The sequence below is a fragment of the Camelus ferus genome, chromosome 11, assembly GCF_009834535.1.
Source record: "Camelus ferus isolate YT-003-E chromosome 11, BCGSAC_Cfer_1.0, whole genome shotgun sequence".
Taxonomy (NCBI): Eukaryota; Metazoa; Chordata; class Mammalia; order Artiodactyla; family Camelidae; genus Camelus; species Camelus ferus.
The window spans coordinates 44213730-44232209 of NC_045706.1; the positions used below are offsets into that span (position 1 = coordinate 44213730).

General features: G+C 38.6%; 1 protein-coding gene across 1 annotated transcript in view; it reads left to right on the top strand.

The window, feature by feature from the left end:
* The window catches only part of ARID5B (AT-rich interaction domain 5B), a 173338-nt gene that overhangs the window by 72150 nt on the left and 82708 nt on the right, over positions 1 to 18480 (top strand). The window contains exon 4 of the mRNA XM_006186974.3: positions 11263 to 11493. Within this exon, the coding sequence (XP_006187036.1) occupies positions 11263 to 11493 (231 nt within the window). The remainder of the gene's footprint in view (positions 1 to 11262; positions 11494 to 18480) is intronic.

The following is an 18480-nucleotide window of genomic DNA, read 5'->3' on the forward strand; positions in this document are numbered from 1 at the left end:
TGCAACACTGTCTATAGGCAATTACATTTGTCATTGCTCTCTCAAAGGTCTAGGAGGGTAACAAGAAATGAGGATACTGATTCTGTGCCCTCCAGGAGTTTTATTTCATTTTAGTTACTGGTTGGAGAGACATCTCTTTTCCTTTCAAGAAGCAATTAAGAGTGCATCCACATAGAAAACATAACCCTTGCCAGATAGTCCCCTCTTTTTTTATTGTGTAAAATATACACATATAACATTCACCACTGTAACCAATTTTAAGTGTACGATTCAGTGGCATTAAGTACATTCACAGGGTTGTACAAACATCACGACTGTCTATTTCCAGCTTTTTTTTCTTCCTAAACAGAAACTCTGTACCCATTAAGCAGTCACTTCCCATTCCCTGCCCCTACACAGCCCCCAACCCCTGGCAACCTCTGTTTTACTCTCTGTAAGAATTTGCCTATTCTAGATACCTCATATAAATAGAATCATACAATATTGGTCCTTTGACTTATTTCACTTAGCATAATGTTTTCAAGGTTCATCCATGTTATGGCATGTTATCAAAACTTCATTTCTTTCTATGGCTGAATAATATTCTGTTGTATGCATAAACCACATTTTGTTTATTTGTTCATCTGTTGTTGGACACTTGGGTCATTTCTACCTTTTGGCTCTTGTGAATAATACTGCTGTTAACATTGATTACAAGTATCTGAGTCTTTGTTTTCAATTCTTTGGGGGTATATACCTAGGAGTGGAATTACTGAGTCATATGGTAATTCTATATGTAATTTTTAAAGGAACTTCCAGAATGTTTTCCACTGCAGCTGCACCATTTTACATTCTCACAAGCAATGTATGAGGGTTCTGATTTCTCCATATCCTCACCAATACTTGGAATTTATTTTGTTTTTGTTTTTGTTTTTAAATAATAGCCATCCTGGTAGGTGTGAAGTAGTATCTCATTGCAGTTTTAGTTTGCATTTCCCCAGTAACTAATGATATTGAGCAGTTTTTCATGTGCCATTTGTATAGCTTCTTTGAAGAAATATCTATTCAAGTCCTTTGCCCATTTTTAAATTGAATAGTCTTTTTGTTGTTGTAGGAGCTCTTTGTATATTCTGGATATTAATCCTTTAATCTGATACATGATTTGCAAATATTTTCTCCCATTCTGTGGGTTGTCTTTTCACTTTCCTGGTAGTGCCCTTTGATGCAAAAAAAAGTTTCAAATTTTGATGAAGTTCAGTTTATCTGTTTTTTTGTTGTTGTTCTTGTTGTTTCCTGCACTGTTGGTGTCCTGTGTAAGAAACCATTGTAAAATCCAAGGTCATGAAGGTTTCCAGCTGTGTTTTGTAGTTTTAACTCTTAAATTTGAGTCTTTTATCCATTTTGAGTCAGTTTTTGTATGTGGTACCATGTAAGGGTCCAAATGCATTCTTTACCTTTGGCTATCTAAGTTTCCCCACACCCTTTGTTGAAAAGACTGTCCTCTCTCCATTGAATGACCTTTGCATCCTTGGTGTAAACCAGTTCACCACAGATTTGAAAGTTTATTTTTGGACTCTCTATTTGATCCCATTTGATCCTTATGTCAGTACCACTCTGCTTTGATGACTGTAGCTTTGTAGTAAGTTTTGAAACAGGGAAGGGTGAGTCCTTCAGCTTTGTTCTTTCTCAAGATTAACTACCTGAGATCCCTTGAAATTCCATATAAATTTGCCAGATGTTCCCATCACACCCTCTAGGATGACCTTTAAAAAGACAAACGGCAACAAGTGTTAGCAAGGATGTGGAGATATCAGAACTCTCAAACACTACTGGAGAGAGCCACGTTGGAAAACAGTCTGGCAGTTCCTCAAAAGGTCAAACACAGAATTACCGTATGACCCAGCAAGTCCATTCCTGGGTATTTACACAAAAGAAATGAAAACATGTATCCATGTGAAAACTTTTACACAAATGTTGATAGCAGCAGTATCCATAACAGCCAAAAAGTGGAAACAACCCAAATGTCTCATCACTTGGTGAAATGGATAAATAAAATGTGGTATAACCATACAATGGAATATTATTCAGCAATAAAAGGAAATGCAATACTGATACCCTCTATAATATGTAATGACCTTGAAAACATTAAGCTAAGTGAGAGAAGCCTGTCACAAAGAGCCACATAGTATATGATTCCATTTTTGTTAACTGTCCAGAATAGGCAAATCTATAGAGACAGAAAGGAGATGAATGGTTCCTAGAACTGATGAGGGGCAAAGAGGTGTGGGAGTGTGAGGGTTCAGTGTTTCTTTTGGGATAATGACAGTGTTCTAAATTTGATTATAGTGATGGATGCATAACTTTGTGAATATACTAAAAGCTTGTACATTTTAAATGGATGAATTATAATTTAATAATTCATCCATAAATGAATTAAATGGATGAATTATTCTGGTATGTGTATTATATTTCAGTAATGCTATTAAGGAAAAGGCAAGGGCCTGAATATATTATTTCATACCTTTGTTATTTTACTGAATATAACAAGCATCTTTGCATGACCTGAAATGTGCTTTAATTTTATAATTTTTAATGACCACGTGATTTGAATAAAAGTAGCCATACCGTGATACAGTATTATTCCCAGATATAATATATATTCTGTTATATAGTATATATATATGTATGTGTGTGTGTGTATGTGTATGTATGTATATATGTATAGAATGCCTTCAAAATGCTAGGCATTAAGGAATCGGTATTAGTCACTCTAACATTGTTTGGTGTTTAGTTTTCCACACACACAGTTTTTTCTCCTGAAATAAACCATGTTGGAAATGATGAGATTTGGCCTGACAACTGTCAACTACTTGTTAAATAATAATGTCTGTGAAAGTCATGACAGACAGTGATTAGGCATTTTGTTAAGGCGCAAATTTGGGAATCTTTCTTACATGTTGAGAGACTAATGTGAGGAAGTTAGTCATTGAGCTATTGATCTGTCCAGTATCACACCTCAGTTAGGTTTATTTATGAGTTTGGGGGTTCTGGAAGTTCTCACGGATGTCAGAGGTTTACATAGTTGCTGCAGGTATGGACTTGTGATTCATGCAGTGATGGCAGTGTAAGGAAAACTTGAAAAATAAAAAGCTGCATAGATATTTCAAGGGGAAAGGTGGCAGAAGTTAATAATGATTTTTAAGACCAGTTGTGCTAATAGTCACGTTTCCTTCTCTTATAGCAACTTTGACATGGTAACCACAGGGTTACCTCAGTAGTAGCTTCTTGTAAACCAGGAGAGGGTTAATTTGACCTAAGTTCAAATCCCATATAATAGCCTCACCTGGGTCACTAGTAAATAAATAAATGCATAAATGAATCTCTGAAAAAACCTTTCACACAATTTTAGAGTAGGAGAAATTTTGTCTAAGCCCTGGCTTCTAGACGTTCTCATGGGTTCTTTCTGTTTTCTTCTTCAGATACTGAAGCTCATTTATACTAAAAGTGAATGGTTGACTGTAGCTTAACAGTTAACCCTGTGAAAGAGAGGCAAGTTAAGGTAGATCAGGCCCCTTAGAATCACACCCCAAATGTGGTCACCGCTTTTACCTATGCGTCAGTCTGGCTTTGTGGTCTCATCAGAAGATACACCTATTGCATAATCCCTGTCTTGTGTGACATTTAAATTTGGCTGAGATGAGCCATATGGAAATGAGATGCAAAAGTCTCAAGATGAAATCTAGTGTGGCTCTTGCATGTGGCTTAGAATTCAGTGACCATCTAGGGGACCCTTGGTGGTAGAGCTGGCTTTGCCTCCCAGGAGGTTCATTTGTTCCCCAGATGAAACAATAGCAGGGCAAAAGCTGATATTAACATATTAATACATATTTCTACATTTGTGTGTCCATCCATTTGAAGTGGCTTGCTTATGGAAGAGCTGGTTAAAACCCTGGGTTTTGCATTTGAAATATTCTTTATTCTGTTTGCAACCATGCACTGGTATACTTCCCCACATTTTCTTTTTATAAGTTCTCCAGTGATGTTTTGTTGCCTATCCTGGGAAGATCTGTCTTTCCATTTATCAAAACAAATGGCAAGCTGGGGACCATTTAAAGTAGTTTTTTTTTTTTAGTTAATAAAGCCAATCTTCTTGTTCTGTTATGTTAAAAGTACATTATCTTTTTATTGTCAGTTCTGTTTGGCTAGCTCTGTTTTCTGTCTTAGCAATCTCAGGGCTGCCCCACTTGCTTACTGTGTAGAAAATTACAAAATCATTAAGGGTGGGGCAGCACCAGCTGACTTACAGTACAAACCATTTCTCAAAATAACCACAACAGTGCAATACTGATGTGCAATTTACGTCACAGTATGTTTTTATGAAATAGTTTGTGGCATTTTCACTTCTATTCCGGATGGAATCTTGTTCTCTCTCCCTTTTAATCAGTCATTTAATTTATTTTTATTATTAATATTTTCCACTCCTTGTCTTGGCATGCCTCCAATTTAAGAGCTTTGATGAGGGAAAAAGAAAAACACAAACTGATCTTCCCCACCCCAGCTCTTCAACATCAGTTTAACTGCAACTGTATTTTCCCCTTTGATGTGTACTGACTTCGGGTACTAAGCTGACTGCCTTAAGAAAAATTTAGAAATATGGTGGGACGCATGACACATTTACACAGAGTTGTAATCAGGAATTGATAAAGTTGATGTACAACTTTGAATTTTAAACACTTTCAACCAATTCAGGCTGTTTAGTTATATGCACTGCTGCATTTTCCTTTTGCAAATGTCTTTCTGTATAATGTCCTGTAATTAGAACAGGAAATCATTGAGTAACTGTAAGATGAATAAGAGCACTTAGACTGAAAGGAAAATTACCTTCCGAGAAATTATATTCTTTTTTTTTTTTTTTTCTTTCCTGCTTGTTACAATGTTGGTAATGATAGTAACAGCTGTAGCTACTCTTATCTGTAGAATTTTCATGCTTAGGTTTTCTGGAATAAAAAATTTCATTTTCAGTAATAATCAGAAATGAATAGATGGAGAATAGGAAATGCCTAATTATGACAAATATTCAGTGTTACAACAGAGCAGCAATTAAATGGAAACTTCAATATAATTGTCAATAGCAGTGAGAATTGGAATAGTGCCAGGTATATAAAGTTGATGCTTTGCCGTTGGTTCGTTGCTAGGAGCACAGTGAAAAGTATAAAGCTTTGAGAAAGGAATGTCTAATGTAATAAAGTAAGAGAAAGACGCATAAATCATTGTAAGAGCCTCTCATATTGACATGATTTTACTTAAATTGTCTCAAAACTAGACATCAAGTTTTATAACAAGCAAATTCATATTTGCTTGGGGAAGAAAAAAAGAGCACTGTAAATTGTCTTTGAAGGACTAGGGACATTGTGTCTCAAACAGAGCCTTCGTACATATTTGGAATCTTTTAAGTGAAAATCTTTAAATGTTTGTTTCTATTGGCATCCAAATGCATTTGCCCTAATACGATTAAGAGAACTAAAGGGCAAAATACTTGGCAGATTTTTCAGTTGAGGTAATTAGGTGCAGGAAGGAACATGCATACTTTTTCCACCAGGCTCTATAAAATCCTGGTGTGAGGCTTTTTTTAAGTTTTTTTTTTTTTTAAAGCTTACTGTGATGTTCGAAATAGATTATAGTGGTTTTCAGTGAGCATAATAGTGTGATGTTTCCGAAACAAGCCTTCCATCCTCCCCCGAGGATGAAAAAGAAAGTTACATTTCTAAATTGTTGTGTAAGAGATAAAAGCAAATTTCTCCTCCGGAATTTATGTTTTCAGCCTTCTGTGCATTTGGCCACCATTATCTATTTTAAAAAATAGCATTATGGATATTTGAAAGTCAATGCTCCATTAATTCATTGTGTTTGCTATTTCATGCATCTCTCTTTTTACAAAGACAACTTGAGCAATGTGCTATTCAGAATGAATGCCTGCTCTTACCCTCTCCTCCCACCCCTTCCCCACCCCCAGCTCAACGCTAAGGATTAAAGCAATGGTGTACAGTTACTGTTTGAAAAGCTTGGGTGGAGTCTCACGTTATAATTACAGTTTCTCAGTGGAATTCTGTTTTGGACTTTGAGAATATATAAATAAGTGAAAAATTGACATTGAGAGAGGTTAACAAAACGTGTAATTATGATACAAGCACAAGATTAGAGTAATTTTGGTTGAGCATTACAACCAGTGTACTTTAGGTATTAACTTTTAATAAGCAAAGTTCTTTTCACTGAAGTTGAAATGAGGTTTAGTAATTTGAGGGGGGGGGGGTCTCTTATTCCCTCTGAATATTTCATTTTAAAATCAGCACATTGACTTTTTTTTTTTTTTTTTTTTTTTGGTGGAGGGGTTACTTGAGGAATGGGAGATGACATTTTAATAGAATATCATGATGATGGTTTGAAATTTCAGTCTTTGGTATCAGCAATTTATTGCTGACCATTTTCTGTGACAGAGATCAAGTGATGTATATATAACCCAACCAACTACAACCCATTGGAGTGTGTTAGAGAAAGATTCCTTGGAGTTGTACTTTGATTTCTTTTCTTATCTGGGTGTGGTTGAAAGAAAATCTTTGTTTCAGGAACACTTTGTTTGTCTTTTGTTAAACAAATGTGTGATTTATCCACTCCTTTATTCATTCTTAGATTTATCTGCTAGACCTATTATGAATTGGAAAAGGGGAAGTGTCCTACACAGCATTTATTGTCTCCCTTGTTTCATTTGTAACTTTGCATTGGAGTGTTTGTTTATGTGTATATGAAATGCATAGGAGGAAAGAAGTAGCTGAGGAATTTAAATAAGAATTCCTGAAAGGGTTGTTTGGCTTTATTTGTTTCTTAGTGTACTAGGGCAAAATAAAATATGACGGCTGTTGAACAAGTTCATACTTTTGTAGCTGTTTCAGGAAGAAGTTAATTTAATGCAGAGGCTTAGGAGGAAGTTATAGGATCATAGAATTTTAGATCTGGAAAGTGCTTCCATACTCATAATTTTATACTCTGTCATACAGACCTTTTATATTCAGGTGACTACACTTCACCTTGAGAAAAAAATGTTTCTCCAGTTTAATAAACTTCTCTCTAAACTCCAAAGAAGCGACCCAGAGTATCTTCACTCAGTGCAACTTTGACCTAGATGAATTGTTGATTCTTCCCACTCTCACCTTGACTGTGGATCTTCTCTTCACTCTCACCTAGTGTGCTTTGTTAACCCTTTCACAGGAGTCCTGGGGGTCTCATGGGCTTTCTCTGCTTTTTGTAAATAGTAAAAGCTGCTCCTCTGGGAATATCTCATTGTCAGGTTGGAAATTTGCCTCTGTCCAAACAGTGCCAAAATTCTGGTCCAAATGGATGGTTCTGTTCATAGGCAACAAAGTTACGGAGTTTTTTTGGCATCCCTAAGCACTGCCACATTAGAGCAGGTCCCAGCTAGCATCTAACCTCTTAGTGAGGGTCAGGGGTTCTACACTTGCACAAACTAGAGTTGGCTTTATTTCCTATCACATGGGTAGAAGGTAGAAAGTTGATATACATGAAATATGTGTCAATAATTTTAAAGCATTACAATGGGAATTACAGTCTTCTGGAATAACATTCTAACTTAACCAGAGTCGAAGAATTCTGGCTTATAATTGGCTGAATTCTACGGTTCTCAGTGAAACAGATGTCTCATATTTTCCTTGATCAATGGCCACCATCCTCATTCCTAATATTGTAAATCAGTTTAAGCTCTAAAACAACAGTAATAATAATATGTCAAAGGAAATACTTTATTTCAACCACACCCACATAGGAGAAGTAATCAAAGTATTAATTACCCCAAGAAGTATTATTATTATTATTATTATTATTATTATTATTATTATTATTATGTGACATTTTGTAAAAATGAAAAGCTAATCAAATTTGGAGTTAAAAGATTGGGTTACAATCTCACATCCATCACTTGCTAGTTCTTTCAGATTCCAGGATAGTCACTTGGGTGACTGAACCTCAGTTTTCCTATCTCTAAATTGGGATTATTAACAAGTTGTAACACTACTAATAGGGTTGTTATGAGGAACAAAAAAAAAGATACATTGTGTGGAAGGCCTTTGTAAATTTTAGTGCTTTATTATTAGTACTAGAAATCACAGAGTATTTTTTTGCTCTTTCTAGACAGGAAGATGGTCCCTCGCTTCTTCATGTTTTTGGCTGAGAGGGTTTTTTTTTGTTTGTTTTGTTTTTTTAACATTTGCTGTATTCTGTGATACCTCCAACAATCCTGGGAAAGTGGCAAGAAGAAGGAAATTTAGTCCTGTATTTTGTTTTAGGTACAGTGAGATTCCGGATAGAAACATATACCTGAAAACTGAAGAAAAAAAAAAAGAAACACATATACATAGAGAGAGAAATAGAAAGAGAGACAGAGAGACCAAAACCCAACTGAATAAATCACTATATGTCTATGCTAAAAGCTAAATTCAGGTAGTGTTTTCAAAATTTATTGTGCATGAACTACCTGGGAGCTTGTGAAAAATGTAAATTCCTGGGTCCCAACCTTAGAGATTCTGAGTCAGAGGTTCTCGATGGGACCCCAGAATCTGCCTTTTTGTGACCTTCCCCTTCTACCCTGTGTGATTCTGCTGCGGGCAGTCCCAGGAACATTCTTTAAGAAATGTTGTCTCCAGAATGAATGGACTTCATAGAATGTGTTTCCATGACTTGGGATCAGAGGGAATTTGCTGTTTTTCTTTGAACAGAAAGAGAAGGACTCAAGGTTTGGCTAGTGTTTTAGAAGCTGTGTGAAGAAAGAGGGGTAAATGTTTGAAGCTAGGATGAGGTAGAGAGAGAAAAAAAAGAGGTCATTTCTAAGCACAGAACATAACCAGGATGCTGATTTTATCCAGAATAGGGAATTAGGAAGAAACTAGAGATGGCGTCATCATGGGGGGGGGGGGGACGAAGGAGAATGAAGGGATGGGAAGAAGGTGAATTGGTCCCAAGAGTCCAGGTAACATCTTCGGCTATAAAACTAACTCTGAAGCATCCAGTTTTTCACCCTCATGCAACCCAAGAAGCACAACTTTCTCCATTTCATTTCAGGAATACTTGGAGAAACTAGTACAGCTTTTTCTCCGTCATAGAAAGCAAATAGGTAGAATTTTGGAGTTAACAGGTTTTTGAATGGTATATACAATATATAGAAGATGGTATTAGTTGTTGAGCATACTCAAATAGGACCTCTCTCATCTTGGGTGATCTTGGACAAGTCTTGGTCATCTTGAACAAATAGAGTATAATAGTACAATTAACACATCAGAGGCTGCTTCTTCAAATAGCACTTAGAGCTTAGAGTTTTGATGATGTTTGTGAACATTTCCACTAAACCTTTTTTTTTTTTTTTCAGTTTAATTCTATAGAAAGCACAGATTTGACTCCAAAGGGTGAACTAGTGTCTGAGTCTACTGGTAAAAATGTCAAATTGGCATGTCTTGGGACATATATCAGCATTTCAAACCTACTTTTCACTTGGGAACTTGCCTTTAGTGTAAACATATTTCCTTTTAATTAAGTGTGCCAGCTGATGAAGTGGCTACCCACAAACCAACCAGACAGGAGTCTAAGCAATATAAACTGTTAAAAGATGTCATCTTGAAAGCAGCTAAACATCTCCACTCTCAAGCCTCCAGCCTGAGGGACTAAGTGAACATAATTAGAAATACATCTGGCTATTGGCCTCCTATCTGAAAAGGTCACATGCACACCTTCCATTGGTACTGGTTATGTTCCTTCATTATGTTCTGTCCTTACTCATTCGTCTCCCACTGGTTACCAGATGGCCACAATCATGTTGGTATCCTTAACAACTGTTTTGTGCAATTCCCTGCAGCATGGTGAAGGCTTGAAATACTGAGTGTTTTCCCTTTGGATAAGCAAGTGAGATAACTGGGAATTGCTTCTAACGCCCTGATGGTGCGGTTATAGAATGATGGCAAACTGGGTCATGGAGCCTACATTCAGCCTGACATTGTGCAAGCGGTACAATACCAAAGGTGGGGGGCAGGGGGTTGCCATTTCTCAGACTTAAGATGAAGGAAGAAGGATTATCCATACAGAATCTGGTTTTTATAAACAAGCACTTAATATGGTAAGGGGTAAATAAACATTAAGATATCCTAAGAGGGAGCTTCGTTAAGGTTGCTGACATGTTCTTGTGAGTCAGGCTGGTTCTGATGGAGCTCTCACAAGGATGCTGGGGGAGTCCTCTCAGTGTGGCTCTCCGAGTTGTGCCAAGTTACCAGATGGATCTGAGGAACATTAGAACATAGGGAGTATGGGTCGGGGGAGGGCGGAGAAGGTGGATGTATCAATCATGTTGAGATAGATCATGTCGCAAAAACAAATAACCTCCAAATCACAGTCTCACTTAAAACAACAAAAGGTTTCTTTTCTGCTTATGTTATACATCCATTTAGGATCAATCAGGGGCTTTGCTCCATGTTATCCTAACTCCAAGACCAGACGGGCAGGCTGGCCACTATCTGAAACTTTACAGATGTCCAGAACAAAGGGAAGGAGGGAGTGTGGTCAGCTGCACACTGGTTCTTAAAGTAGCCACCCACTTCTGCCACGTTTCATTGACCAAAACCACACAGCCACTTGTCTTCAATGGTTTGGGAAGCACTGTCTTTCCACCGGACCATAAAGAGAGCAAGAAATATTTGCTGAACGGCGCTAATAGCCACCAGAGCAGATGATAACGCTCTTTAGACCCGGGGATGTCTCTCGGGGCCCAGATGACCTTTACAGAGGCTTCAAGCACTGAAAGATTATCTAATCTAAAATAAAACCAATACCAAATTGTAGAAAGAAGTATGAAGAAGCTCAGCTAAATTCTGATTTTTCCTACAGTGATGACTTTAATGCTTATGTATATGTATCTGATTCTTTCTAGACAGTTTCTTTGTTCTGCTGCTTGCTTGTGACCCAGACATTGTTTAATCTGTCTAGAGGGTTAGCCATCCCACTCTTTGTTTTCCCCGCCAGTAACCCAAGACTTTTTCATGGAGCCGGGTGGGTGTGGTGGGGCTGAGAGGATGCTGGCATTAGCCAGACTGTGCTAAATGTGAACTGATACAAGAGTCCTGTTGCCTATATTTTTAGTACAAAATCAGAAGTGATCATTGAAATGATGCCATGGCCATGACAGTTCTTTGTTGGAGGGAAGAGGATAATGGAAGTGTTTTCTCGTTTGTCTAGGGGAGGACGAGGAAGAAATGAACGTGATAGTTCTCAGCTATCCTCAGTACTGCCGGTACCGCTCGATGCTGAAACGCATCCAGGATAAGCCGTCTTCCATTCTAACGGACCAGTTTGCATTAGCCCTGGGGGGCATTGCAGTGGTCAGCAAGAACCCTCAGATCCTGTACTGTCGGGACACCTTTGACCACCCAACCCTAATAGAAAATGAGAGCATATGTGATGAGTTTGGTGAGTCTTTTTTTTTTTTCCTACATGAAATATGTGTGTGTGTGTGTCTAGTTGTTTTCAGTTCTTATGAAGAGCAGTGATGGGGAACAGGGCTTACGTTCACAAGCCCGGTGTGCCATCCCACCCTGCCCATCCCCCACATTATTGCGGCATAAGACGTCAGTGCCTCCTTGGCAGCCTCTGTTTACTGGGGCTCAGGATTATGATTTAGAATTTGTTGTTCAAGATGGAGTTTGAAGTTGCTTGGTCGACCTTGAAATTGGACTTTATAGGACAGGAAGCTTTCATGCTAGTTGTTTCTTAAACAGCTTTGGCTATTCAGACACTGATTTTTTTTTTGTTGTTGTTTAACTGATCACTCCCTTTTCAGTGATAAGGAACTGTAAAAATGCACCAGTTTAACCACTTCAGTACTAGAAGGTGGATAGATAGATGATAGATCCCCATGCCCCTGAATTTTTTCCCATACACGTATCTTTATATACTATGCCCATCAAAGATGGGCATGTGTACACATATCTTTATCTGCATCTCTGTTTAGCTGGTTGATCATGTGTCTCTGTAGATAGAAGGGAAGGAGGAGAAGATAGCACATCGTCAGTTTAGGAGACCTTGCATGATGCCGTGAATGACTGGAGGCAGGCTGAGATCACATCTCTCACATCTTGACTTTCTCATCTCTTCACTGAAGAGATTGGATTGTACCAGTGGTTCTCAATAGGCTGGACAGTGATATCAGAATGCCCTGGAGGTGCATCATCAAACTTGTTCCTTGCAAGTTCCTATACTTTTTATAGAGGCAAGAACGCCCTCTGCCCTCACCCTACCCTTCTCTGGGAATCACCATCAGAGTGACCAGGGTGATGACTGAACCGCGCTAACTCCCTCCTGGGTACCTGGGTGGAGAAGTGGCGGAGACCCCTGGCATAGAGAGAGCACGGGGTCCCTTTGGGCAGGAACATTACTTGATTCTGTTGCGTAATGTTTTCCCAAGGCTGACTAATTTGCAGATTATTTAGATTCAGATTATTCTGTTTAACCAACCATTAACAGGCCTCACCATGGTTTCAGGAGTCCACTGTGGCCTCTCCAATCTGATTAGTCATGACTCCAGCAGCCCCCTAGCTGCTGCGGGAGGGAGATTGTAAGTAGGTGTGTGGGCAGAGGAGGGGTGAGGATGATGGGAGGGGATATCTTGATCAAAGAAGGAAGGGAGGAAGGAGAGGATGCAGACCCAAGTTTATTGGACACGACTTTGTTTAATTGGATACGACTTTGTTTTTTTCTTACAGACTGTTTTTTCAGATGCCTTTCACAAGTCTGGTCTTGTTGGTCTGTAAGAGTAATAGTGTTTATACAAGTTATTTTTCTTTCTTCCAAGAAGATTTTATTGTCATTCTTAATATTCACATAACCTTTTTATTCATGTAGATGAATGTATCCAATACCTTTTTTAAAAAAAAATACTCTTTTCAGATCAGCATTTATAAACCTTCCCTTTTCAATACTTCTCTTGTGTGTTTCCCCTGTATCCCCTACTCCCAAGCCCTCCATTCTGCTTGCTACTCTCTAAATTCCTGACACAAAATAAAACTGAAAGAATGCTTTCCCTCATTCAAGATTATTCAAAATTAGAGTTTCACAATGTAATATAATGAAAAAGTGTTTTAACCTTTTTGGCTAATTTAAGAGTTATTAGTCATTGAGTTTCAAAGCTGTTGCATCTCGAATTGGTAATAGAAAGAAGTTCCGATTTAACAGCGATCACAATGGTTGTTAAGAGTTACTAAATTAGTTGTAAACGTTCTCACAAACACAAGCGTGTGACTTCTGAATGTTTTCCTGAACTTTCTTCTGGTATGGCTAATTTTAATGCTGTTTTTCTTCTCCAGCCTCTTAAAGCGGAAGCTTTCTTTTGGAATAATGGTACCTTTAAAGAGCTTTTAGATGGCTAGTCCAATGATAATTAGAACATTCGATTTTTTTTAGTTGTCTGTACCCCAAATAGTTGGTACCACTTAGTGTATTTCATTTTAGTAAGTGAACAAAAAAAAGCTTATTCTGACCTGATTTGAAGACCTTCCCCAACATCCCTCACCCACCTTCCCCTTTTGGTCATACATCTTAATTTCCAGAGAAATTCCTTTAAAACCCCCAACTGGTTATATTTGAAATCAACATGGGTTAAAGGGTTTGTTAAAACGCAGGTTTGGGTTTCTCCAACCAACTAACAGTTGGTGGAAGAACATAAATTTAATTAGTGACTGGCATTAAACAAATGTTCCTAATATAAAACACTGCCAGATGACTGAAACACTTCTGTCAGATTACCACGAGTGCCAGGGGGCCCACAGATGAATTTTCTACACAGTATATATTCTGTACCACACGTTTGGTGACTTCAGTAATTGGTCAAATGTAATTTAGGTAACAGTATGCCTAGGCTGTAAAAATCCGATTTTATTAGCCATATCACCAGGTGGATGAATGGTGGAGCTGATGGCAAAGACTTTATAGCATTTAGCAGCTACACCTTTGACACATGAAATTCATAAATTGCCATAAAATACCTCCAAGGCCCTTCTCCAAAGGACAGTGTCTGCTTTCCTCTGATTAAATAATGTTTATTTTATTAACTAATATATTTTTTGCTTTCTTCTATTAAATGGAATTATGGAGTGTGGGTGGGAGGGAAGGAGGTGTTCAAAAGATGAATAAAACACCGTCCTCGCTTGTTTTGAGGATTTAAACTCTAATTGGGGAAGACAGGATTAACGTACCTGAAAGGTTAACTAATGTTACAAGAAAGTCAATGATTAAGTATTGGGTGAATGTTGCAGAAAGCAAGTACGGTCGGGATTTTGCGCAGTAAGCTGGTGGGTGGAGAAGGTGGCAATGGCTGGAGGTGGTGATCATGGCGAGGGGTCAGGGAAAGCCTCATGGGAAAGGCAGGACTGAATCTGGTGTTAAAAACAGGGAGAGAGGTTATTAGAAAGGTTTTGGAAACACTTATATCATTTAAAAGTCATGTCCTGACTCTCCAAGTTAGGAATGGCCGCCTTCACCCTGGGTCAGCTGTGGGTCTCTCCTTGGTTTGTTTGCCCTTGGTCATCACCCTCAGGAGGTCCTGCCATCTGGATGGGTTTTATAAATGGCTTGGTGCCCTCTCTACCAATGGGACATGACTGTGAGTTGGTGGACCAGGGCTGGGACAAACCCAGGCTGTGGCTTTGAAATGGAACTGGGCTTTCTAACTCGGGTAGGGATGCCCCTGCATTTCATCAGTGTGCCATCCAGTTTCCTCACACAGCCCAGGTTCATCTCTGAAAATGAACTTTGCTCGTGTGGCAACCTTGCCCAACTCCCCATACACCTCCCCGCTTCCCACTGTTTTAATGTTGTCCACTGAATAACACATCTAATTGAACAATAAAAGTAAGGCTTTTAAATCTACACTGAGTTCCTGTAAATAAATTCTCCATGGAATTTGATGAAGCTGTTTAATGAAAAGTTTGATTAGAAACTATTAAAGAAAAATACAATAGATGAAATTTCATCATTTAGTCCCACATTACAGTAGTGTCATTTTGATTTTTATTTACATTGAGATATTCAGAATAGAGTAAATATATCCTGGTCTTAATTAACTATTCTCCTTACTTGGGAAAGGTTATTTTAGGCTTGAAGGGTTTTGATAGCATACCATCTGCTTTCTTCACTGTATTTTATTCAACTCCCTTTCTTGCTTACATCGCAGCACAATGTCTAAACCTATGACATAAGCATAAATTGAATCATATTAATGCTAGGTGATTGAAAAGCTTCAACCCCAACATCCTGCCCGCGTTCTTCCATCTTGTCAGTTACAGTGCTCTTAAGGGCAATGTGCTCTTTTCTTAGAAGCACAAGAGAATTGACTATTTTTAAAACTAAAGCAGTGGACGCCTCAATAAAGCATTACGGAAACTGGTTGTATTGCACATGCAGTTAGCAAATGAGATTATAATAACAATGAGGGGTAAGTGACATCATGAATGGCAATTTTTTTCCATAAAAATCTTGACCCTGTGTATAATTCCTCCCCCCACTGTCCTGTCAAGAATCTGCTAACATAAGGCATTCTCTGATGCCTCCCACCTTGCTTTTACTTCTTTTTAAAATTTGATTCTTCTTTTATAAAAACACACACTGCCATTTATATTGTATTGTTGTCTATGCTGTAGGGAAGACACACACATGCAAACGTTTTGTCTGTTCTTCCTGGTAGAACAATAAAATGTCCACCAGTTTGTAATGCACAATGTTTACATTAATATCACACAGATTGATTTCACATGTGTGAAGTGTTGACAGCTAAATCCAAACAGAGGCACCCCACAGTACAGTAGATAAATGGATAACTTTAAGGTATTGGCTTCTGTCAGAGATGGAAGGCAGACTCAACATAAATGAGATGAAATCAGTTTTGTAAGGTGGGTGAGGCTAAATGGATTAAGATATAGTTCATTAAGAAATAATAAAAATGCGGTTTATTTTGGTTTGAGTTTTGAATTGCAAAGAGACATAAGTCGTACTTCAAACTTCTTTGGCAGATGGTGTGTGTGTGTGAGTGTGTGTGCGTGCATGGGTGTGCTCGTGTTTCTTGACCAAGGAATGGGATGGGGTTAAAGGAAGGATGTGGTAAATCACCTGACAAGAACAGAGGTGAGATGAACTGTCATCTTGGTGTTTGGTCCACGTGTAGAATGCCATGAGCTCTGATCTTCTGGGAGAAGTTGGCTACATCCGTATTAAAACATACATTCTGCTCAGGGGCTGAGAGGCAGGGGGCGGTTGGACAGCGTGGCACAGTAAAAAGAGTGCTAGGCTTATAGGCAAACAGCCCAGGTTTAATCAAGGCTCAGCCGTCTGATTTGTTGTGCCTCCGGGCAAGTGACGTAAGGTCCCTCCCTTGTCCCATCTATAAAATTCAGTAGTAACAGCCCACTTGCTGGGCTCAGAATAAGTCTGTATCCACTTGATTTAAAAAAAAAAAAAATTCTCTTGGTAAATGAAGATTCTCTCCTGGTTTCTATTACAGTCTTAGACCTCAGACAGATGTAGGTCGTCATCTAAACTGATCTTGCTCTTTGAATAAAAAAGGAACCATTTTCCTAAGGCTCTGAGGCTCTTACTAGGACCTGAATGGAAAAGAAAAGTTTTTACTTTTTACAATATGTTTGAAAGAAGCTTTTCTGACTCGGCCCAGAACTTTCCCTTTCCATTTTCCTGTTGGGTGAAATAATGACATAGACAAAAGAAGAAAAAGTAAAGGGAAGGAGAGACACAGAAGAGGGAAAGAAACCTTGATTTTTTTTATGAAAGAACACCCAAGACAGTATAAAATTATTTTGAAGCGTAAAGGATTAGCTGGACTCTGCCTCTTCCCCTCTAAACATCACGTTTTACTGGAAGTGAAAGGAAAGGCGGTTGTTTTGTTAAGGATCATGGGAATTCGTAAGTGAGTAAACATTTTTTTCCTTGCCAAAGTAGGTTTCATGGTCACAGTGGATTTCAGTGATCAAATGGCTTTGTTCCTGGCCCCTGTCCACACTCAGGCTTTCCCTGCCTCCTGCCTGCGGTGCCCACCAACCTCCCAAATGATAACAAGGCAGATGTTTCTCTTTAATTGAAGTAAAGTGAGAAAGGAGTTGGGCTTCTGGTATATTCTGTTTCTGCAGAAGACCTTAACCTTCAGAGATCTCACTTGGAGGGCTGCTCTGTCTTGGACATTTTCTAGAGGTTCTGTTTGTCATTAGGGAACGGTCTAATGAAGGCCATGCTTGGTACCTTCTCTTTATTGCATATGCTGCCAAAGCAGGGACAGAGAGGATGTTAAGTTCATCAAACCCAAAAAACTCTGCTGGTAGAGATGTGTAGGATGTGTCCTATAGGACATTACCGTTAACATGTGGCTTTGTCCTCCAGGACAGTAAGACACAAAGAGGGCTGGAGGACAGGCTTCTTGGGCAGAGGTGTTGGAAGCTAGGGTCTCATCTCTTTTGGGTTTTTATGTTGCTACTGTAAATTAATTGACAGAGTCATTGATATATGGAATGGATAGGATTAGTGGATTTCTTTTCTATTTTTGGAACCTGAAAGGATATTTTAAAATAATGCTGGATTCCTTTTGCAGCTGAGTGGACTCAACAGGTTGTTAAAAACTGCTTGGACTCGGGTTCAGTAACCTCTTGTTGACCCCAGAAGAAAGGATGTGTGTCTGTATTGGTTAGTATTTCACTTAGCATTTCATCTGGAAAAGCAAAAAAGCTATATCCCATTACATTAGCAAGATCAACATATTCCTTTCTAGGGCAATATATATTTTTATCAATTAAAATATATATACACACACACACACAATCTATAGGAAAGAGCCAGGTTATTGAAAAAATCACAGGCAAAAGTGCTAGTTAGGGGTAGGGTTTGTGGAATGAGATCCAGAATAAGTCCGTACTCACTTAATTTTTAAAATCCTCTTGATGAATATTCTCTCTAAACCTCTTCATTCTATCCTGTCAGGGAAATTGGATTGATTTAGGTTCCTTGGACTGTATGTAAGGATGTCTGGGGATGCCTAGAGCCCAACACAGTACCTGAGACACACAATGCCCTTATCCACTCATGCGTTTCACCAGTATCTATTAAATACCTACAGCGTGACAAGGACCGTTGTCCCTGTACACACAGTTGTGAGCAAGACAGAAAAATTCCCCACTCTTAAGGAGCTTACAGTGCGGTATGTGGGAAGGGCATTGGCAAAATGTGGGACAGCCATGGACCATACCTTGTAGGGTTGTTGTGAAGATTAAACGGGTTAATGACTTAAAGCACTTAGATGGTACATGGCATGTACTGTTTAAGTACTCATTGTCAACTGAACCTTCCTGAACCTCTTGCATCCAACACAACCTTAACCACATATCAGGCCCTCAGTGATTCCTCCAA